This window comes from Pristiophorus japonicus, chromosome 15 (genome assembly GCF_044704955.1).
Source record: "Pristiophorus japonicus isolate sPriJap1 chromosome 15, sPriJap1.hap1, whole genome shotgun sequence".
NCBI lineage: Eukaryota > Metazoa > Chordata > Chondrichthyes > Pristiophoridae > Pristiophorus > Pristiophorus japonicus.
The window spans coordinates 31,863,242-31,886,989 of record NC_091991.1 but is presented as its reverse complement, the minus strand read 5'-3'; the positions used below and the strand labels follow the sequence as shown (position 1 = coordinate 31,886,989).

The window sequence follows — 23,748 nt, the reverse complement described above, 5'->3', positions numbered from 1 at the left end:
TTGACCAAGCATCTGTCCTAATATCTCCTTATGTGACTTGTGTCAAATTTTGACTGATAACGTTCCTGTGAAGTGCCTTGTGATGTTTTACTATGTTAAAGGCGCAATATAAATGCAAGTTGTCGATACAATTAGTAAATATTTTTTTTGAATACTTTTTCTGTGAATCAAAAATATATTTTTATTTTTAGTTATAGTTGGTAGTGACAATCAGGAGGCCATCCACATACCAGTGACACCGAACACCAAGCAAAACAGACCTCTGAATGAATTCTCCCCCAGGTAGGAAATATTACATGACCGAGTCGTTTATAATGTAGCTTAAAAAAACAAATCAAATGTATAATAAAAACAGAAAATGCTGGAAATACTCAGCAGGTCAGGCAGCATCAGTAGGGAGAGAAACAGAGTTAATGTTTCGTCCGAACTGGAAAAAGTTAGAGATGTAACAGATTGTAAGCAAGTACGGAGGCAGGGAAAGAGAGAGAGGGGTGGAAAAGAACAAAAGGGAAGGTCTGTGTAATGTATGCACCTGTGAGGATGCTCGCCGGTTTATAGAGCGGTTGACACGCCTTGGTGCACCATCTTGCCGTCCGGAGGAAGCGGGGGTCCCCAATGGAGTGCTCTCTACGTGGGACTCCTCCCCTTATTTATTGGGGACTTGGCCTGGAGGGTGTTGCACGGAGCAGTCCCGTGCAATAAGTTTTTAAGTCGGTTCACGGACTCCCAGGCCACCTATAATTTCTGCGGTCTGGAGGAGTCCGTGTTCCATGTTTATATTGAATGTGCGAGGTTGCAGCCCCTCTTCCAATATTTGAAGGGGCTGCTCCTCAAATTCTGGTTGCACTTCAGTCCCACACTCCTGATCTTTGGGCACCCTGTGCGGAGGGGAGCGGGCAGGTCGGAAGGCCTCCTCGTAGGACTGCTCCTGGACACATCTAACTCCCTTTTGAATATGTCCATCAAACTGGACTCAACAACTTTCTGTGGCAGAGAATTCCACAGGCTCACAATTCTCTGGGTGAAAAAGTTTTTCCTCATCTTGGTCCTATATGGCTTACCCCTTGTTTTTAGACTGTGACCCCTGGTTCTGGACTTCCCCAACATCGGGAACATTCTACCTGCAACTAACCTGTCCAGTCCCGTCAGAATTTTATAAGTTTCTATGAGATCTGGTAATGTGTAGTGTGATTGTTCAACCTTTTGCTAATAAACCAACTGGTTGTTAATAGCAATGTGTTGCTATGATTTCTTAAGCAAAGAACCCATGAAGTAAATGCATTACTGTTATGTATGTAGCTGTAACACTTGCCACCAGAGGGCACGGCTGCTGGAGTCCTAATGGTCACTTGCACACACGTGCAGGGCCAGTATAAAAGGTTGGCTGCCATGTTGTTTAGGCACTCTGGAGTTGTAATAAAGAAGACTAAGGTCACATTAAGTTTAGCTCACAGTACTCAGCCTCGTGGAGTTCTATACACAACAATTGGCGACGTAACAGAATACGAACCTTTCCGCAACCATGGCTGCCATTGGAATATTAGAGAATGATGATTGGGAAGTCTTCATCAAGCGTCTCGACCAATACTTCGTGGCCAACGAGCTGGAAGGAGACACTAACGCGGCCAAGCGCAGGGCGGTTCTCCTCACCGTCTGTGGGCCTAAAATATACGGCCTCATCAAGAATCTGCTCGCACCGACAAAACCAATGGAGAAGGAATATACAGAGTTGTGCACGCTGGTTCAGGACCGACTCAAGCCAAAGGAGAGTATCCTTACGGCCAGATATCGTTTTTACACGCACCATCGCTCCGGGGGCCAGGACGTGGCGGATTATGTCGCCGACCTGAGACGTCTCGTGGGACCTTGCGATTTTGGAGCTGCGGTGGGGCAAATGCTGCGGGACTTTTTCGTGCTGGGCATCAGCCACGAGGTCATTCTTCGAAAGCTGCTGGCTGCTGAAACCCTAGACCTGAGCAGGGCCATCGCGATCGCACAGGCATGCACGGCCACGGACGATAACACCAAACAGATATCTTCTCAACATCGAAGCTCACCGGCAAGTACTGTGCATAAAATGACATCGCTAGCAGGCTGAACTGCATATGGCAGGGCCTATACGTCTGTGGCTGCAAGACCTGTGATGACTCAGAGTCCGCCATCGGGGGTGAATGTGAATCCTTTAGCACCGTGTTGGCGCTGCGGGGGTAATCATTGGGCCCATCAATGTCGATTCAAGCACTACGTGTGCAAAGGCTGCACAACGATGGGGCACCTCCAGCGAATGTGCAAACGTGCTGCGACATACCACGTGGCAGAGGATGATAGATCCGGCGCAGATCATGCAGCACAGGCAACTCAACCCGAGGAAGAAGTGTATGGGATACATACCTTCACCAGCAAGAGCCCTCCTATAATGCTGAAAGTCAAATTAAATGGAGTTCCAGTATCCATGGAGTGGGACACGGGTGCAAGTCAGTCAGAAATGAGCCAGAAGGCTTTCGAGAAACTGTGGGGCAATAAAGCACAAAGGCCCAAACTGAGCTCGATTAATGCAAAGCTGCGTACCTACACCAAAGAGCTCGTACCAGTCATTGGAAGTGAAGGTATCGTATGATAGATCATGCACAGCTCCATCATTGTGGATTGTTCCAGGCAATGGCCCAACGCTGTTTGGCAGAAGCTGGCTAGAAAAGATTAGATAGAATTGGAACGACATCAGAGCACTATCTTCAGTGGATGACGCCTTGTGTGCTCAAATGCTGAGCAAGTTTCCCTAGCTATTCGAACCAGGCATCGGCAACTTCACAGGCGCCAAGGTACAGATCCATCTAGGCCCCGATGCACAGCCTGTCCATCACAAGGCTCGGGCGGTTCTGTACGTGATGAGAGAGAAAGTCGAGATCGAACTGGACAGACTCCAACGCAAAGGAATCATATCGCCAGTCGAGTTCGAGTGGGCCAGTCCAATTGTTCCAGTCCAATTGTTCCGGTATTGAAAAGCGATGGCACGGTCAGAATCTGCAGAGACTACAAGGTAACGATTAACCGAGTCTCACCACAGGACCAGTACCCGCTGCCCAAGGTGGATGACCTGTTCGTAACGTTAGCGGGGGGGGGGGGGGGGAAGTCGTTCATCAAGTTGGACCTAACCTCCGCCTACATGACACAGGAGCTGGCTGAATCTTCGAAAAGACTGATGTGCATCAACACACACAAAGGGCTGTTTATATACCACAGGGGCCCTTTCGGGATTCGCTCGGCTGCAACCATTTTCCAGAGAAACATGGAGAGTTTGCTGAAATCTGTTCCACGCACCATTGTGTTTCAAGTCAACATCCTGATCACCGGTTCTGACACCATCGAACACCTACACTATCTGGAAGAGGTTCTAAGTCGCCTAGACAGAGTGGGACTCAGGCTGAAACCTTCCAAGTGTGTTTTCCTGGCGCCAGAAGTCGAATTTTTGGGGAGAAAGATTGCAGCAGACGGCATCAGGCCCACGGACTCAGACAGAGGCCATCAAGAATGCACCCAGACCACAAAATGTGACGGAGCTGCATTTGTTCCTGGAACTCCTCAACTATTTTGGTAACTTTCTATCCGGGTTGAGCATGTTGTTAGAGCCTTTGCACATGTTGCTATGTAAGTGTGATGACTGGGTTTGGGGCAAATCTCAAAAGAGAAGGCCAGGAATCTGCTATGTTCAAATAAGATACTTGTACACTATGACCCATGTAAACGTTTAGTGCTAGCTTATGACGCCTCATCGTATGGAGTCAGCTGTGTATTACAGCAAGCCAATGTATCTGGCAACCTCCAACTGGTTGCATACGCGTCTAGAAGTCTGTCGAATGCTGAGAGAGCCTATAGTATGGTCGAGAAAGAGGCGTTGGCATGTGTATATAGGGTTAAGAAAATGCACCAATACCTATTTGGACTTCGGTTTGAGCTTGAAACTGACCACGAGTCGCTCATTTCGCTATTTTCAGAGAGCAAAAGGATAAACACCAATGCTTCCCGCTTCCAAAGATGGGCACTAACATTATCCGCTTATGACTGTTATCTGCCACAGACCAGGCACTGAAAACTGTGCCGATGCTCTCAGCCGGCTACCATTACCCACCACTGGGGTTGAAATTGCGCAGCCCGCAGACTTGCTACTGGTCATGGATGCTTTTGAGAGCGAAGGGTCACCCGTCACGGCTCGCCAGATCAGGACCTGGACCAGCCAGGATCCTGTGCTATCATTAGTAAAGAGTTGCGTCCTAAATGGGAACTGGTCGGCCATTCCCAGGGAAATGCAAGATGAAATTAAGCTGTTTCACCGACTCAAAGATGAAATGTCCATCCAGGCGGATTGTCTCTTATGGGGTAATTGCATGGTTTTGCCAAAATAAAGGCAGGGAAACTTTATGCACGACCTACACAGTACCCACCCAGGAATTGTCATGATTGGTGGCCTGGCATTGACTCGGACTTGGAATCATGCGTGCATCAGTACAACACTTGCTTGCAACTGAGCAATGCACCTAGGGAGGCTCCACTGAGTCCGTGGTCCAGGATCCACGTAGATTTTGCCGGCCCCCTTCTAAGAAAGATGTTTTTAGTAGTAGTGGATGCTTACTCCAAATGGATTGAATGCGTAATCATGTCATCCAGCACATCCACTGCCACCATTGAAAGCATTCGGGCCATGATCGCCACCCATGTCCTTGAGTGGACATCCTTGTCAGTGACAATGGACCGTGTTTCACCAGCTCGGAATTCAACGAGTTTGTGACCCATAATGGCATCAAGCATGTCAGGTCTGCTCCATTTAAGCCCTCGTCTAACGGTCAAGTGGAACGGGCAGTCCAAACAATCAAGCAGAGCATGAAACATGTGACCAACGACTCCTTGCACACCTGCTTGTCTCGCATCCTGCTCAGTTACCGGACGCGACCCCACTTGCTCACCGGGGTTCCCCCGGCAGAATTATTAATGTAGAGAGGCCTCAAAACCAAGATCTCCCCAGTCCATCCGGATCTTAATGATCACTTGGAAACCCGCGACACCGGCAGAACATGGACCACGATCGCGCGGCCGTTTCATGTGACATTGATGTTAACGACCCTGTGTTTGTCCTGAATTACGGTCATGGTCCCAAGTGGGTTGCTGGCTCTGTTTTGGCCAAGGAAGGGAATAGGATGTTTATAATCAAACTGTTAAATGGCCAAACGTGCAGAAAGCATTTAGATCAGGCCAAATTGCGACTTACTGACGATCAGGAACGACTTGAAGAGGACATCACCATCGACGATCCACCAACACACACCCAACCAGAAATTGACCTCGCTGTCAATCACGAGGATGAACTCACCGTTCCTGACAGTCCGGTCAGACCAGCCGCGGTGCAGTGCAGCAACTGGTCCGACCAACTCGCACACGCCAGGGTTTGAACTTAGACGATCAACCAGGGAGCGAAGGCCTCCGGATCGCCTCAACTTGTAAATAACTTGTACTGAAGACTTTAGGAGGGAGTGATGTTATGTATGTAACTATGTAATACTTGCCACCAGAGGGCGCGACTGCTGGTCACCTGCACACACACACACGTGCAGGGCCAGTATAAAGGGTTGGCTGCCATGTAGGCACTTTGGAGTTGTAATAAAGACTAAGGTCACACTAAGTTTAGCTCCCAGCACTCAGCCTCGTGGAGTTTTTCTATACTCAACAATTACAGCCTGTGATGGGGTGGGAGGCAAGAGAGATTAAATGACAAAAGAGACGATGGTGCGAGGCAAAAGGAGATGGTAATGGGACAAGTGAAGAAACAACAAATGGTCTGGATAGGGTGTAAATGGGAATGTAGAATCATCAGCAACAGCTGCTGTCTGAAAAATGGGAGCATTGGTTCTGGTCTGAAATTTTGAAGTCTGTAAATGTTGGTATCGCTAAATTGAACCCATAGAAATGGTTTATCATGGGATTGACAATGAGGGTGCACAGGATGCAGCTCAGAACTTATTTACTGCATCAGCAACTCTCCTTTCTTAAGTAAAACTATGCTTAGAGAGCCAGACAGAAGCAGTCTTCTCTTGCACACTTTACTACAATACTGTCTGTGATAAGTCCTGGGCTCCTCGGTGGAATGTCTTGCATATTACATAGAATTTACAGCACAGAAGCATACCATTCGGCCCAACAGGTCTATGCACCACACGAGCCTCCTCCCAGCCCTCTTCATCTGACCCTATCGGCATCACCTTCTATTCCATTCTCCCTCATGTGCTAATCTTGCTTCCCCTTAAATGTATCTGCTATTCACCTTAACTACTCCCTGTGCGAGTGCATTCCACGTTCTAACCACTCTCAGGAAATCCAAGAGAAACTTCTTTACCCGATCAGATTTATATGTAATAATAATAAATTTATTTATATAGCACCTTTAACATAATAAAATGTCCCAAAGTGACTATCTTGTGTTTATGGTCCCTAGTTTTGGTCTCCCTCACAAGTGGAAACATCATCTCTACGTCTGCTCTTTTCATAATTTTAAAGACCTCCATCAGGCCTCCCCTCAGCCTTCTCTCTTTCTAGAGAAAGACTCCAGCCTGTTTGGCCTTTCCTGATGGATATAATCTCTCCGTTCTGGTTTGATGCTTGTAAATCTTTTCCTTGCACCGTCTCCAGTGCTTCGATCTCCTTTTTTATGATTGCCTTTCTGTACCCAGTCTTTGCTGCATCCAGTTCAGCAGAGCTCGTGCTCACTGAAGGTCACATGGATTTACCGGTGACTGTCGGTCTTCCCTGTGGAGTTTCACAGTCCCACTCTCCCGCCTCTTTCCCCGGTCTCCCGTTGCTTCAGTCTGAAGAACATTTTGAAATATCTTGATGCTGCAAACCTTGAATGCAGCCCAAGTTATCTAAATGTGGGGATCCAGAACAAAAGATGTGTGTTTGTGGGAATAAAAAGCTTACTAAATATGTAAATGCCAATTTACCATTTCTTTTCAAGTCAGAATGTTTTGTACATTTATGAAAGGCGATGAGATCAACATTGTCACAATATATGATTATACTGTTGCCATGTTCAGCTCCTCTAGACCCATCTTTTGTTTCTTTACTTGTCCCATTAGCATCGCCTTTTGCCTTGCACCATCATCCCTTTTGTCATTTAATCTCTCCTGCCTCCCACCCTATCACAGACCTTCCCTTTTGTTCTTTCCTCCCCCCGCCCCTTTCCAGTTCTGACGAAAGGTCATCGACCTGAAACGATAACCCTGTTTCTCTCTCCACAGATGCTGCCTGACCTGCTAAGTATTTCCAGCATTTTCTGCTTTTATTTCAGATTTCCAGCATCCGCAGTATTTTGCTTTTATAGTAAAGCGTATTTGTTTTGCATTTTATGCTGATTTTATGTAAATACAGAAAGAAAGACTTGGATTTATATAGCGCCTTTCACGACCACCGGATGTCTCAAAGCGCTTTACTGCCAATTAAGTAATTACTGTTGTAAACGCGGCAGCCAATTTGCGCATAGCAATGTGATAATGACCAGATCATCTGTTTTTTAAAATGATTAATATTGGCCAGGACAATTCCCCTGCTCCTCTTCGAAATAATGCCACGGGATCTTTTAAGTCTACTTGAGACAGCAGACAGGAGTCTCAGCCTAGATTTTTTTTTGTCTCTGGAGTGGGACTTGAACCCACAACCTTCTTACTCTGAGGCGAGAGTGCTACCCACTGAGCCACAGCTGACACTGCCAATTGCTAACATGTAATGGAAGTTCAAATTTCAGTTCAAGATGAAACTCGTCACTGAGTGAGTTTCCACCTGTTGCTGGTGATCTACGAAGCTATTGTGGTGGAAACTCTTATCTCTAATGGGCAGCACTGTCTGATGACAACCGTTACTATAGCAGGGATATGGTGGCACTTACCCTTTGGCATTTCCTGTCTTGAGAGCCATGAATTACTTCTGTGCACTGCTCTCAACCAGCAGTGTCCGTCTCCACATGTCAAGGCACTGTTGTTCTTTCTCTTTCATTGCTATGGAAACTGTTGTCCGCGGCACCGGGTCTATACCCTTAGGAAGCCCCATTGATCTTAAAAGAAAAAGACTCCTTGATGCGATAACACACTCAGCTCTTTCATTAAGCACAAATGATTGTGAGTTCCAAATATCCGTGTAGGATGAAGCGGTCGCTCTGTAGCAGCTTGTGGTTGCCATGCAATGCGCAGCATAAAATGCATAATCCTAGAGTGGTCTTTTCATTTTATTATTAATAAAAAAAACTTGATATTACTTTGTGTTTGCCATTTAATATTTATAATATTGTGTGCAATGTAACAAGGGCCGCCTTAAAAAGAGAGACTTAAAGCGCCTTTCACGACCACCGGACGTCTCAAAGTGCTTTACAGCCAATGAAGTACTTTTGGAGTGTAGTCACTGTTGTAATGCCATGGTACAAAATATATTGCTAAAAGTCTATTTAAGTACATTTTAGCTATGAGGAAAGATTGGATAGACTGGGGTTGTTTTCTTTGGAAGAGAGGAGGCTGAGGGGAGATTTAATTGAGGTGTATAAAATTATGAGAGTCCTAGACAAAGTGGATAGGAAGGACCTATTTCCATTAGCAGAGCGGTTAATAACCAAGGGGCATAGATTTAAAGTAATTGGTAGAAGGATTAGATGGGCGTTGAGAGCTTTTTTCACCCAGAGGGTGGTGGGGGTCTGGAACTCACTGCCTGAAGGGCTGGCAGAGGCAGAAACCCTCACCGCATTTAAAAAATACTTGGATGTGCACTTCAAGTCCCGCAACCTACAGGGCTACGGACCAAGAGCTGGAATGTGGGATTAGGCTGGATAGCTCTTTGTTGGCCGGTGTGGACACGATGGGCCGAATGGCCTCCTTGCGTGCTGTAAATTTAGTGATTCTATGAAGTAGTAGTGGAAGATATTTTCATGTGAGACTATTTGTGCAGCAATCATTTAATTACCATGATCTACACACCAACAATAACAGGCCACGGCTGGCTCGGTGCTTCTGCGAGCTTTAACACGGGCTTTACTCTGAATACTGACTATTCTTTACTTTCACAAGACAGAGGAGGGGCCACATGGGGATCAAGTGGGGCCGGGGAGGAAATCCGGTGCAGCAGATCTGAAATGGAAAATGTTTTACTTCATGAATCTGAGTTTTATTCGTTCTCTGTTTTCTTGTGTTCTTTGTGTGGACCTGCCCTGCTGTTCCTTTTCACCGTGTTAACCCTCATCCGTGCCTTTATTACCTCTAGACCTGACGATTTCAACACTCTCCTGGCCGGCCTCCCACCTTGTACCCTCCGTAAACTTGAGCTCACCCAAAACTCGGCAGCCCGTGTCCTAACTAACTCGCGCCAAGAGCCGTTCACCCATCACCCCTGTGCTCGCTGACCTACATTGGCTGCCGGTTAAGTAACGCCTCGATTTCAAAATTCTTATCCTTCTTTTCAAATCGCTCCATAGCCTTTGCCCCTCCCTATCTCTGTAATCTCCTACAGCGCCACAACGCTCTTGAGATCTCTGCGCTCCTCCAATTCTGCCCTCTTGAGCATCCCTGATTTTAATCGGTCCACCAAACGTAGGTCCCCTGCAGTCAGAATCAGGGGAAGTCATAACAAAGAGATGGCAGACCAATTGAACAAGTACTTTGGTTCGGTATTCACTAAGGAGGACACAAACAACCTTCCGGCTATAAAAGGGGTCAGAGGGTCTAGTAAGAAGGAGGAACTGAGGGAAATCCTTATTAGTCGGGAAATTGATGGGATTGAAGGCCGATAAATCCCCAGAGCCTGATGGACTGCATCCCACAGTACTTAAGGAAATAGCGGGTGCATTGACAGTCATTTTCCAACATTCCATAGACTCTGGATCAGTTCCAATGGAGTGGAGGGTAGCCAATGTAACCCCATTTTTTAAAAAAGGAGGGAGAGAGAAAACAGGGAATTATAGACCGGTCAGCCTGACATCAGCAGTGGGTAAAATGATGGAATCAATTATTAAGGATGTCATAGCAGTGCATTTGGAAAGAGGTGACATGATAGGTCCAAGTCAGCATGGATTTGTGAAAGGGAAATCATGCTTGACAAATCTTCTGGAATTTTTTGAGGATGTTTCCAGTAGAGTGGACAAGGGAGAACCAGTTGATGTGGTGTATTTGGACTTTCAGAAGGCGTTCGACAAGGTCCCACATAAGAGATTAATGTGCAAAGTTAAAGCAAATGGGATTGGGGGTAGTGTGCTGACGTGGATTGAGAACTGGTTGGCAGACAGGAAGCAAAGAGTAGGAGTAAATGGGTACTTTTCAGAATGGCAGACAGTGACTATTGGGGTACCGTAAGGTTCTGTGCTGGGGCCCCAGCTGTTTACACTGTACATTAATGATTTAGACGAGGGAATTAAATGTAGTATCTCCAAATTTGCGGATGATACTAAGTTGGGTGGCAGTGTGAGCTGCGAGGAGGATGCTATGAGGCTGCAGAGTGCCTTGGATAGGTTAGGTGAGTGGGCAAATGCATGGCAGATGAAGTATAATGTGGACAAATGTGAGGTTATCCACTTTGGTGGTAAAAACAGAGACAGACTATTATCTGAATGGTGACCGATTAGGAAAAGAGTAGGTGCAACGAGACCTGGGTGTCATGGTACATCAGTCATTGAAGGTTGGCATGCAGGTACAGCAGGCGGTTAAGAAAGCAAATGGCATGTTGGCCTTCATAGTGAGGGGATTTGAGTACGGGGCAGGGAGGTGTTACTACAGTTGTACAAGGCCTTGGTGAGGCCACACCTGGAGTATTGTGTACAGTTTTGGTCTCCTAACTTGAGGAAGGACATTCTTGCTATTGAGGGAGTGCAGCGAAGGTTCACCAGACTGATTCCTGGGATGGCGAGACTGACATATCAAGAAAGACTGGATCAACTGGGCTTGTATTCACTGGAGTTCAGAAGAATGAGAGGGGATCTCATAGAAACGTTTTAAATTCTGATGGGTTTAGACAGGTTAAATGCAGGAAGAATGTTCCCAATGTTGGGGAAGTCCAGAACCAGGGGTCTAAGGATAAGGGGTAAGCCATTTAGGACCGAGATGAGGAGAAACTTCTTCACCCAGAGAGTGATGAACCTGTGGAATTCTCTACCACAGAAAGTTGTTGAGGCTAATTCACTAAGTATATTCAAAAAGGAGTTAGATGTAGTCCTTACTACTAGGGGGAATCAAGGGGTATGGCGAGAAAGCAGGAATGGAGTACTGAAGTTGCATGTTCAGCTATGAACTCATTGAATGGCGGTGTCGGCTCGAAGGGCCGAATGGCCTACTCCCGCACCTATTTTCTATGTTTCTACCATCGCCAGCCGTGCCTTCAGCTACCTAGGCCCCAAGCTCTGGAATTCCCTCCCTAAACCTCTGCGCCTCTCGACCTCTCCTCCTTTAATATGCTCCTTTGAACCGACCTCGTTGACACTTGTCCCAATATCTGCTTATGTGGCTTGGTATCAAATGTCAGATAACGCTCCTTGGGATGTTTCACTATGTTAATTGCTCTATATAAATGCAAGTGGTTTTGGCTATTTGCTTGTTCTTTTAAAACTCTCCATTGCACCTGTGTTTCCATCCAAGTTCCCTGCTTTTCTATTAATCAGTTTGCAGGCCTTTCAAACTCATTACATAGAATGTACAGCACAGAAACAGGCCATTCAGCCCAACAAGTCTATGCAGGTGTTTATGCTCCACACGAGTCTTCTCCCACCCCTCTTCATCTCACCCCATCAACATATCCTTCTATTTCTTTCTTCCTCACGTGCTTATCTTGCTTTGCCTCTTCTGATTTGCAATGTTAACGTCCTCTCTTGATTTGCATATCTCACCCGACAAACAAGTTTGTCTTTCAGTTTTCACTTCTGATGGAGTGATGCACCCAAAGCATTGAACCATCCTTTCTCGGTGCAGCTGCTGACTGACCAACTGTGTTTGCACCGTTTTCTATTATTGGGCTGAATTGTACCAACCTCGGTGGGTCCGCGACGGGCGACGTGCTTGGCGAGTCCCGACCCCACAGCTGTCTCGATCCCAGCCTCCGACATGATTTTATGATGCTGGGGCTTGTTAAGCCCGCCGTGCAAAGTTCCCGGCCAATTAAAAGGAAGCGGGTCTGATGACGTCCTCTCATGATGTGCCATCAGCCGGTTTCCTTAAAGGGACCAGGTCTGCCTTCATTTTGATAGCTGTGCTGTCGGTGCTCTACAGCATTGAGCTGCTGCAAACACTGACAGACATTGCACAAAGGTGCTCGGCTGCACCCAGGCTCTCCCATCGCTCCCTCCATATGCTTATGGAGAGCGTCACAGCAGGCAGGGAGGTTCTCGTCCCGTCCAATGCATGGAAGAGACCTCCCCAGGAGACTAACACAGCGTGGTTGCACATTGCACAGGAGGGCACAAGCAGAGATGTGGTCGGGAGGACCTGGCTGCAGTGGTACAAACCTTCCAATGATCTTAGTAGATCACTGCAAAGCCACACTCAACCTTATCCTGCTGTGCCACTCATCACATCCCCATCACTCTGCCTTCCCTACCCTACTCCTGCACATCCTTACTCACCCCAACTTACCTTGCACCTCCACCCATCCCTCTCTCTCTATCTACATTATCATATTCCCATTTCACTAGCCATCCCTCACACTCATCTTCATCCTAGTGTAAGCATACCAACTAACAAAACACAAGGGTATGCACTTGGGTCTTTTAGCCAATGTTCATGTAGAACCTCTGCTAATGTGTTGTCAAACATTGAAATCTTTATTTTTAACTCTGCCTTCTTGGACAGATCTGTGTGCACCTTTGGAAGTGGCTGAGGGAGTTGTAGTGAATGGTGAGACATAACGTTACCTCCCTCCACCCCCCGCCCCCCACCGCAATGGTCTTGAGTGTGAAAGGAATGGCTTGGGCATTGCAGGGCTGCTTTATGGTGTTGGTGTGAGGTTGTGCTAACCTGCCGTATCATGTGGCAGCCAGGGTGTGCAGCGTCAAGTGAAGTAAATCTGGCCAACCCTGGCCTCCCAGGCAGCAATGTTGTCGGGTGCTGATGCTCTGTGCAGCATCAGGTGATTGCTGAGAAGGTTGGTGTTGCTGGTTTGTTTAGTGATGTAGGTGTTGGGGCTGATCGTGATGTGATTCTGAGGACCAAGGTGAGGTCTTTTAAAGGGCACCGATGCTGATGGAATATTTGGCAAGTGAAGTTGAGACGATAGAAGCGATCTGTCGATGGTGAGAGAGGTTGCTCCAAGGAGGTGACACTGGAGAGAGAGAGAAAGCTGAAAAGTGTATTCCAAACCCTGAAGGCTCCAGTTTCTAAGATTGGAAGGTGAACAGCTGTGAAATGGTAGCTTTTATACCACTTTTACAGCTGTCCGCTATCCTCAGCAATGAAGAGTGATTGAGAACCCGACACACTTACCTGACGTGAACCCCGAGCGCCGGGAACCTCGTAAAAAAACGTGGAAAAATCATTAGGACCTGGTAAAATGCTGCTTAAATACCTTTTAAGCAGCTTATTAAGTATCTCAATTGCCTGACCCGCTGCTTAAAAGAAAACTAAAAAGACTTGCATTTATATAGCGCCTTTCATGATTACCAGAATTCTCAAAGCTCTTTACAGCCAATGAAGTACAGGTACAGTGTCGAGAATCCGGAAGCCTCAGGACCGAGACCCCTCCGGATTCTGTCTATATCCAGACTTTGGAACATCGTTCCGACATTCCGAGTCCAGAAGTGGCGGGTGTGGCAGGGCGAGGGAAGGGGTGGGGCAAGTGGCAGGGCCTGGGGAGGCGGCGGTGGCCCGAGGAGGGGGAGAAGTCGGCGGCGGCCCGAGGCGGGGGGTCCGGATTCCGGAACATTTTCTTGATTCCGGACGACACCGCCACGGATCGTCCCAGTGTCCGGATTCGGGAACTCTGAATTCTCGATGCTGTAATGGGACTTTTGGAGTGTAGTCACTGTTGTAATGTGGGAAATGCGGCAGCCAATTTGCACACAGCAAGCTCCCACAAACAGCAATGTGATACTGGCTAGATGATCTGTTTTTGTGATGTTGATTGAGGGATAGTGCCAGATCTGCAAACCGCAGGTAGAGCCGGCACTTGGGAATTTCACGAGGAGGCGGGTTCAGAGCGGACTTCTGCCTCGCTGTCAATCATGGCCATTTTGACAGCGGACTCGCCCCCAAACTTGCACTCACAGTGGCCGTAAGATTCAGGCCATTGTTTCAGATTTCTTGGCATTTGGAATTGCATTTGGTTGGTTGGTATTTTTAATGTTACTTTATGATTTCCAATGAGGATTGTTTTGGGGGGGTCAACCAGGATAGGCTGCCATTGCTGCAGTTTTATCACCCAGCATCAAACATTCCCTAAGTCATGTGTTGCATGGCACATTCATAAGAACATAGGAATAGGAGCAGAAGTAGGCCATTCGGGCCCTCGAGCCTGCTCCGCCATTCAATAAAATCATGGCTGATCTTCTACCTCAACTCCACTTTCCCGGCCGATCCCCATATCCCTCGATTCCCTTACTGCCCAAAAATCTATCGCTCTCTGTCTTGAATATATTCAATGACTGAGCCCCACAGCCCTCTCGGGTAGAGAATTCCAAAGATTCAACAGCCTCTGAGTGACGAAATTTCACCTCATAGAAACATAGAAAATAGGTGCAGGAGTAGGCCATTCGGTCCTTCAAGCCTGCACCGCCATTCAATAAGATCATGGCTGATCATTGCCTCAGTACCCCTTTCCTGCTTTCTCTCCATACCCCTTGATTCCCTTAGCCATAAGGGCCATATCTAACTCCCTCTTGAATATATCCAATGAACTGGCATCAACAACTCTCTGCGGCAAGGAATTCCACAGGTTAACAACTCTCTGAGTGAAGAAGTTTCTCCTCATCTCAGTCCTAAATGGCCTACCCCGTATCCTAAGACAATGTCCCCTGGTTCTGGACTTCCCCAACATCGGGAACGTTCTTCCCGCATCTAACCTGTCCAGTCCTGTCAGAATCTTATATGTTTCTATGAGATCCCCTCTCATCCTTCTAAACTCCAGTGAATAAAGGCCAGTTGATCCAGTCTCTCCTCATATGACAGTCCAGCCATCCCTGGAATCAGTGTGGTGAACCTTCGCTGCACTCGCTCAATAGCAAGAACGTCCTTCCTCAGATTGGGAGACCAAAACCGAACACAATATTCCAGGTGAGGCCTCACCTAAGGCCCTGTACAACTGCAGTAAGACCTCCCTGCTCCTATACTCAAATCCCCTCGCTATGAAGGCCAACAAAACATTTGCTTTCTTCACCGTCTGCTGTACCTGCATGCCCACTTTCAGTGACTGATGAACAATGACACCCAGGTCTTGTTGTACCTCCCCTTTTCCTAATCTGCCGCCATTCAGATAATATTCTGCCTTCGTGTTTTTTCCCCCAAAATGGATAACCTCACATTTATCCACATTATACTGAATCTGCCATGCATTTGCCCACTCACCTAACCTGTCCAAGTCACCCTGCAGTCTCTCAGCGTCGTCCTCACAGCTCACACCGCCACCCAGCTTAGTGTCATCTGCAAACTTGGAGATATTACACTCAATTCCTTCATCTAAATTGTGAATATATATTGTAAAGAGCTGGTGTCTCAGCTCTGAGCCCTGCGGCACTCCACTAGTCACTGCCTGCCATTCTGAAAAGGACCTGTTTATCCCGACTCTCTGCTTCCTGTCTGCCAATCAGTTCTCTATCCACGTCAGTACATTACCCCCAATACCATGAGCTTTGATTTTGCACACCAATCTCTTGTGTGGGACCTTGTCAAAAGCCTTTTGAAAGTCCAAATACACCACATCCACTGGCTCTCCCTTGTCCACTCTGCTAGTTACATCCTCAAAAAAATTCCAGAAGATTCGTCAAGCATGATTTCCCTTTCACAAATCCGTGCTGACTTGGTCCGATCCTGTCACTGCTTTCCAAATGTGCTGCTATTTCATCCTTAATGATTGATTCCAACATTTTCCCCACAACTGATGTCAGGCTAACCGATCTATAATTACCTGTTTTCTCTCTCCTTTTTTTAAAAATGGTGTTACATTAGCTACCCTCCAGTCCATAGGAACTGATCCAGAGTCGATAGACTGTTGGAAAATGATCACCAATGCATCCACTATTTCCAGGGCCACCTCCATAAGTACTCTGGGATGCAGACTATCAGGCCCCAGGGATTTATCGGCCTTCAATCCCATCAACTTCCCCAACACAATTTCCTGCCTACTAAGGATATCCTTCAGTTCCTCCTTCTCACTAGACCCACTCTCCCCTAGTACATTCGGAAGGTTATTTGTGTCTTCCTTCGTGAAGACAGAACCGAAGTTCAGTTGATCTGCCATTTGTTTGTTCCCCATTATAAATTCACCTGATTCTGACTGCAAGGGACCTACGTTTGTCTTCACCAATCTTTTTCTCTTTACATATTTATAGAAACTTTTGCAGTCCGCTTTTATGTTCCCTGCAAGCTTCCTCTCGTACTCTCTTTCCCCCCTCTTAATTAAACCCTTAGTCCTCCTCTATTGAATTCTAAATTTCTGCCAGTCCTCAGGTTTGTTGCTTTTTCTAGCCAATTTATATGCCTCTTCCTTGGCTTTAACACTATCCTTAATTTCCCTTGTTAGCCATGGTTGAGCCACCTTCCCAGTTTTATTTTTACTCTAGACAGGGATGTACAATTGCTGAAGTTCATCCATGTGATCATTAAATGTTTGCCATTGCTTATCCACCGTCAACCCTTTAAGTATCTGTTGCCAGTCTATTCTAACCAATTCACGCCTCATACCGTCGAAGTTACCTTTCCTTAAGTTCAGGACCCTAGTTTCCGAATTAACTCTCCATCTTAATAAAGAATTCTATCATATTATGGTCACTCTTCCCCAAGGGGCCTCGCACAACAAGATTGCTAATTAGTCCCTTCTCATTACACATCACCCAGTCTAGGATGGCCTGCTCTCTATTTGGTTCCTCGACATATTGGTCTAGAAAACCATCCCTAATACACTCCAGGAAATCCTCTTCCACTGCATTGCTACCAGTTTGGTTAGTCCAATCAATATGTAGATTAAAGTCGCCCATGATAACTGCTGTACCTTTATTGTACACATCCCTTATTTCTTGTCTGATGCTGTCCCCAACCTCACTACTACTGTTTGGTGGTCTGTACACAACTCCCACTTGTGTTTTCTGCCCTTTGGAATTCTGCAGCTCCACCCATACCGATTCCACATCATCCAAGCTAATGTCCTTCCTTACTATTGCATTAATTTCCTCTTTAACCAGCAACGCCACCCCGCCTCCTTTTCCTCTCTACCTATTCTTCCTAAATATTGAATACCCCTGGACGTTGAGTTCCCAGCCTTGGTCACCCTGGAGCCATGTCTCCGTGATGCCAATTACATCATATCCGTTAACTGCTGTCTGCGCAGTTAATTCGTCCACCTTATTCCGAATACTCCTCGCATTGAGGCACAGAGCCATCCTAAATGACCACCCCTTATCCTGAGACTGTGACCCCTGGTTCTGGACTGTCTAGCTGGGAGGAGAAACGACCTCTGAGCATCGACCCTGCCAATCCCTCTTAGACTCTTATGTCAGATGTAAAATACCCTTTACATTGTCCCAATAGTGGGCTCAGAATAGCAACTGCTGCTGCACTTTTTCCCTGCACATCGTCCGTCCTTCAGGTTTCTGGTGCGGAGATTTTTTTTATCACTGGGAAAATGGAGTTGAGGTACCGATCGGCCATGGACTATTTGAATGGTGAAGCAACCTCGAGGGGCCGAGTGGCCTCCTGCTACTATAAAAACCACTGGTCTATTGGAATAGGTCCAGACGTATTATGGAGAAGGAAGAATGAGAAATGGAAAGAGAGACAGATAGTTAGGAACAAAGCAAGATGCTGAAGGTCACCCATCTTGCTCCAGGAAGATGACCGATTAGGGCCAGGTACTCTTGCTCCCATCCGTTCTGCCCATGCATCCCCACAGAGAAGAGAGCAAGCATGCCACCAAAGTTGAATAGAATAAGACAGCAGGATGCAGAAATGCTCATCACGTTTAAAAAGTACTTGGATGTGCACTTGAAGCGCCGTAAACTACAGGGAACTGACCCAGAGCTGGAAAGTGAGATTAGGCCAGATAGCTCTTTTTTGGCCTACAAAGACACGATGGTTCAAATGGCCTCCTTCTGTGCCATAAATCTCTTTAATTCTTCTTCTATGATTTATGAATCAGTGATTATGTGATGACTGTTCCAGTCCCCTCTCTGCCCCTAGCTTGGGGTTTAAGAGCCTGAAGATTGCAGGACGAAGATACAGTTTTCGGTGTCAGCCGTGGCTCGGTGGGTAGCACTCTAGCTGCTTGAGTCAGAAGGTTGTGGGTTCAAGTCCCACTCTAGGGGTTGAAGTACGTAACCTATACTGATACCTACAGTGCAGTACTGAGGGAGCGCTGCACTGTTGGAGGTGCCTTCTTTCGGATGAGACGTTGAACCATCTGCTCTCTCGGGTGGACGTAAAAGATCCCATGGTGCTATTTCGAAGAAGAGCAGGGGAGTTCTCCCCCAGTGCCCTGGGCAGTATTTATCTCTCAACCAACATCACTAAAACAGATGTTCTGGTCGTTGTCACATTGTTGTTTGTGGGAGCTTGCTGTGCGCAAATTGGCTGCTGCATTTTCTACATTACAACAGTGACTGCTCTCCAAAGAAGTACTTCATTGGCTGTAAATAACTTTGGGACGTCGTGAAAGGGGCATGTCTGTCTTTTTCTCCTTACTCTCTCAGTGCTCTGGGATACATACCATCTATTTCTGGGGACTTATTTGTTTTCATAGAATCATAAAGTGGTCACAGCACAGAAGGAGGCCATTCGGCCTGTTTTGAGCCCGCTTGGTCTCTAAGACTGCCATCTCACATACATCAAAGTCATTGATAATTAGGCTATTTCCTTTTTCTGGGAGGCCATGTGGCTTGTCGCCCTTGTGAAGACTTGGAGGAAGTAATCGTTCAGAATATTTTCTATTTTCTGATCACCACCTGTTTCAGGCCCATTTGCATCTGAGTTTTCACATCTTCTCTGACTACCCTCTTGCTGTCGTAGTACGGAAAGGATTTTATAGTTTGTGTTTCACCACTGCTGTTATACCTTTCCTTTCCTCCTCTGCAGCAACTGCAGAGGAATCTCCTTGCTATCAGCCACTGGGAAAGTCATCGCTAGAGTCCTCCTCAACCGTCTTCTCCCTGTGGCCGAGGAGCTCCTCCCGGAGTCGCAGTGCGGATTTCGTCCCCTACGGGACACAACGGACATGATTTTTGCAGCGCGACAGCTACAGGAAAAATGCAGGGAACAGCGCCAGCCCTTATACATGGCCACCTTCGACCTTACAAAGGCCTTTGACACTGTCAACCGCGAGGGTCTATGGAGCGTCCTCCTCCGTTTCAGATGCCCCCAAAAGTTCATCACCATCCTCCGCCTGCTCCATGACGACATGCAGGCCGTGATCCTTACCAACGGATCCATCACAGACCCAATCCACGTCCGGACCGGGGTCAAACTGGGCTGCATCATTGCCCCAACCCTCTTCTCAATTTTTCTCGCCCCCATGCTCCACCTCAGTCAACAAGCTCCCCGCTGGAGTGGAACTAAACTACAGAACCAGTGGGAACCTGTTCAACCTTCGCCGTCTCCAGGCCAGATCCAAGACCACCCCAACCTCTGTCGTCGAGCTACAGTACGCGGATGACGCCTGCGTCTGCGCACATACAGAGGCTGCACTCCAGGACATAGTCGACGTATTTACTGAGGCATTCGAAAGCATGGGGCTTACGCTAAACATCCGTAAGACAAAGGTCCTCCACCAGCCTGTCCTCACCACACAGCACTGCCCCCCCAGTCATCAAGATCCACGGCGCGGCCCTGGACACCGTGGACCACTTCCCATATCTCGGGAGCCTCCTATCAACAAGAGCAGGCATCGACGACGAGATCCAACACCGCCTCCAGTGTGCCAATGCAGCCTTCGGTCGCCTGAGGAAAAGAGTGTTTGAAGACCAGGCCCTCCAAACTGCCACCAAGCTCATGGTCTATAGGGCTGTAGTAATACCTGCCCTCCTGTATGGCTCAGAGACATGGACCATGTACAGTAGACACCTCAAGTTGCTGGAGAACTATCACCAAAGATGTCTCCGCAAGATCCTACAAATCCCTTGGGAGGACAGGCGCACTAACATCAGCGTCCTCACTCAGGCCAACATCCCCAGCATTGAAGCACTGACCACACTTGATCTGCTCCGCTGGGTAGGCCACATAGTCCACATGCCAGACACGAGACTCCCAAAGCAAGCACTCTACTCGGAGCTCCTTCACAGCAAACGAGCCAAAGGTGGGCAGAGGAAACGCTACAAGGACACCCTTAAAGCCTCCCTGATAAAGTGCAACATCCTCACTGACACCTGGGAGTCCCTGGCCCAAGACTGCCCTAAGTGGGGGAAGTGCATCTGCGAGGGCGCTGAGCACCTCGAGTCTCAATGCTGAGAGCATGCAGAAATCAAGCGCAGGCAGCGGAAAGAGTGTGCGGCAAACCAGTCCCACCCACCTCTTCCCTCAACGACTATCTGTCCCACCTGTGACAGAGTCTATGGCTCTCGTATTGGACTGTTCAGCCACCAAAGAACTCACTTCAGGAGTGGAAGCAAGTCTTCCTCGATTCCGAGGGACTGCCTATGATGATGATGATATACCTTTCCTTTCCTCCTCTGATCACCCTTTTAGTGTGTTTCCTCATTCCACTCAACCCCATACCCTTCCAACAGGATTTGTAGAAGTAATTTGTCCTTGCTATTTGTTTATTAATTGTTTGTGCAGTCTGAGCTTGTTGGATTTAGGAGCATATTTATCTTGTGTGCTCGGCATTATACATTCAAAGCTGTTCCAGCTGTCTGCTACTGAAGTGCCATTGAGCAACCTACCCCAATTTATTTGCTTTAGTTGTTCCGTAATTTCTTAGTGTTTAATCCTTTTGAAGTTAGACACTAGTCCTGGTCTTTAGAATATCTGATTCCCAGATCATGTTGAATTTGATCATTCTGTGGTGCGATTCCCCCATAGAGATTTTACGTCCTCCATGTTCCATAAATTATCTGAGTCATTTACAAATACCACGGCAGGATGAGCACTGCCTCTCGTGACTTCTTTCAGACGCTGGTTCATGAAGCAGTCATGCATCGCATTTGCCAACTCTGATTCTCAACCATTTGGGTTTTGTCAGTTTATATTGAAGTCTCAGTCTTGCAACCCCTTTGAATGATACCCAGCGTGATCCTCAGTCTTGGGCCTCGCTGGCAAGTCCAGCATTTATTGCCCATCCCTAGTTGCCCTTGAGAAGATGGTGGTAGACCTTATTCTTGAACCGTTGCTGTCCGTATGGTTAAGGTGCTCCCACAGTGCTGTTAGCATGGAGTTCCAGGAATCCATGTCCAAGTCAGGATGGTGTGTGACTTGGAGAGGAACGTGGAGATGGTGGTGTTCCCCTGCACCTGCTGCCCTTGTCCTTCTAGGTGGTATAGGTCACACATTTGCGAGGTGCTGCCGAAGAAGCCTTGGTGAGTTGCTGCAGTGCATCCTGTGGATAGTACACACTGCTCACTGATTTTGAAGAACTCCTTGCAAGCAATTCTCATCAAAATGTATAAACTTCTTTAAGGGGCTTGACCGGGTAGATGCTGGAAAGACTTACCCCTAGTTGGGGAGTCGAGAACTAGGGGTGACAGTCGCAGAGTCTTAGGACTGAGGAGAAATTTCTTCACTCCAAGGGTTGTGAATCTTTGGAATTCTCTACCCCAGAGGGCTGTGGATGCTCGGTCGTTGAGTATAGTCAAGACGGAGATTGATAGATTTTTGGATACGAAGGGATTGAGGGATAGTGCAGGAAGGTGGAGTTGAGGCAGAAGATCAGCCATGATCTTATTGAATGGCGGAGCAGGCTTAGAGGGGCCGAATGGCTGACCTTAAGCAAAGAAGCTTAAGCATCATTCAACCTCATAAGAGTGTATATTTTAACTCTAAAGCAGCATACTCTGATTTCTTAATCAAGGCGTCTTTAAGAATGCGCGGAAGATGATAAGGGGAAAAGGAATCTGCTAACAATGGTGAAAAACCTTCAATAGGATATATGCAGGATACAAAAGCTTAAGTTTCTGTGTCCTTTCAAAAATCATTGTCAGTCTTATCGCCAAGGGACAATTAAGAAAATTAACATCAGAAGCAAGCAAGGATGGTAAGTGGAAGGAAAGCTCTGAGCAATAAGTACCACATTTCAGGTTTCAGTTACCATTCCTTGTGCAGTTCTCAGTCTCTTCCATGATGTGTGCAATTGATAACAAGGTGGCCATCTGATGCCTGTAACCCTTGTATAATTAGGTTCTGTGCTCAGTCCCGTATATGGTTTCACATGACTTTTATCGGCGTAAGCGGAGCCATTTCAATCTGAAAAGTAGCCAGCATCTTTTGAGCAATCCAAGTCAAGAGTACTTGGGTTTCTTTCACTGCCGTAATGTGAAGCATTGACTAACCTTTCAGATACTGCAGCATGACAAGTGCTTGACGGCTTAATTTGGATTCAGGTTACTTGCTATTATGGACTGTGCTCCCAAACTTCAATGGTCCCCATCAAACCATGTATGGAAAACCTTGTTTGTGTGTTTGCTGTTTCAAATTTAAATATGTTCAAAAATAATTTTTTTGATCATCTAACGAGCATCTGCCGTGGCTCAGTGGGTAGCACTCTTACCTTTGAGTCAGAAGGTTGTGGGCTCGAGTCCCATTCTAGAGATTTGAGCACATAAATCTAGGCTGACACTCCAGTGCAGTGCTGAGGGAGTGCTGCACTGTCTGAGGTGCCGTCTTTCGGATGAGACATTAAACCGAAGCCCCATCCGCCCTCTCTCGTGGATGTAAAAGATCCCGTGGCACTATTTCGAAGAAGAGCAGGGGCGTTATCCCCGGTGTCCTGGCCAATATTTATCCCTCAATCAACATAACAAAAAAACAGATTATCTGGTCATTATCACATTGCTGTTTGTGGGAGCTTGCTGTGCGCAAATTGGCTGCCGCGTTTCCCACATTACAACAGTGACTACACTCCAAAAGTACTTCATTGGCTGTAAAGCGCTTTGAGATGTCCGGTGGTCGCGAAAGGCGCTATATAAATGCAAGTCTTTCTTTCTTTAACTCTACAATGCACTAAAAAACAGAACAAGGGGGCATAACCTTAAAATTAGAGCTGGGTCGTTCAGGGTGATGTCAGGAAGCATTTCTTCACACAAAGTGTAGTGGAAATCTGGAACTTTCTACCCTCAAAAAGTTGTTGAGGCTGCGGTTAATTGAAAATCTCAAAAACTGAGATTGTTAGATTTTTGTTAGGTAAGGGTGTTTCCTACATTACAACAGTGACTACACTTTAAAAAAAAAAAGTACTTAATTGGCTGTAAAGTGCCTTGGGATGTCCGGAGGTCATAAAAGGCGCTATAGAAATGCAAGTCTTTTTTTCTTTTGAAAGGGTACGGAGCCAGGCAGGTAAATGGAGTTAAAATACAGATCAGCCATGAATGGCGGAACATGCTCGAGGGGCTGAATGGCCTCG

The 23,748-nt window shown here is 46.9% G+C and overlaps 1 protein-coding gene across 3 annotated transcripts in view; it reads left to right on the top strand.

Annotated features, from left to right (window-relative positions):
- c15h12orf56 (chromosome 15 C12orf56 homolog) overlaps nucleotides 1-23,748 on the top strand; it is a 113,328-nt gene that overhangs the window by 52,153 nt on the left and 37,427 nt on the right. For all 3 annotated transcript variants that reach the window (XM_070900277.1, XM_070900275.1, XM_070900276.1), the window contains one exon: nucleotides 192-282. In XM_070900277.1, the coding sequence (XP_070756378.1) occupies nucleotides 192-282 (91 nt within the window). The remainder of the gene's footprint in view (nucleotides 1-191; nucleotides 283-23,748) is intronic.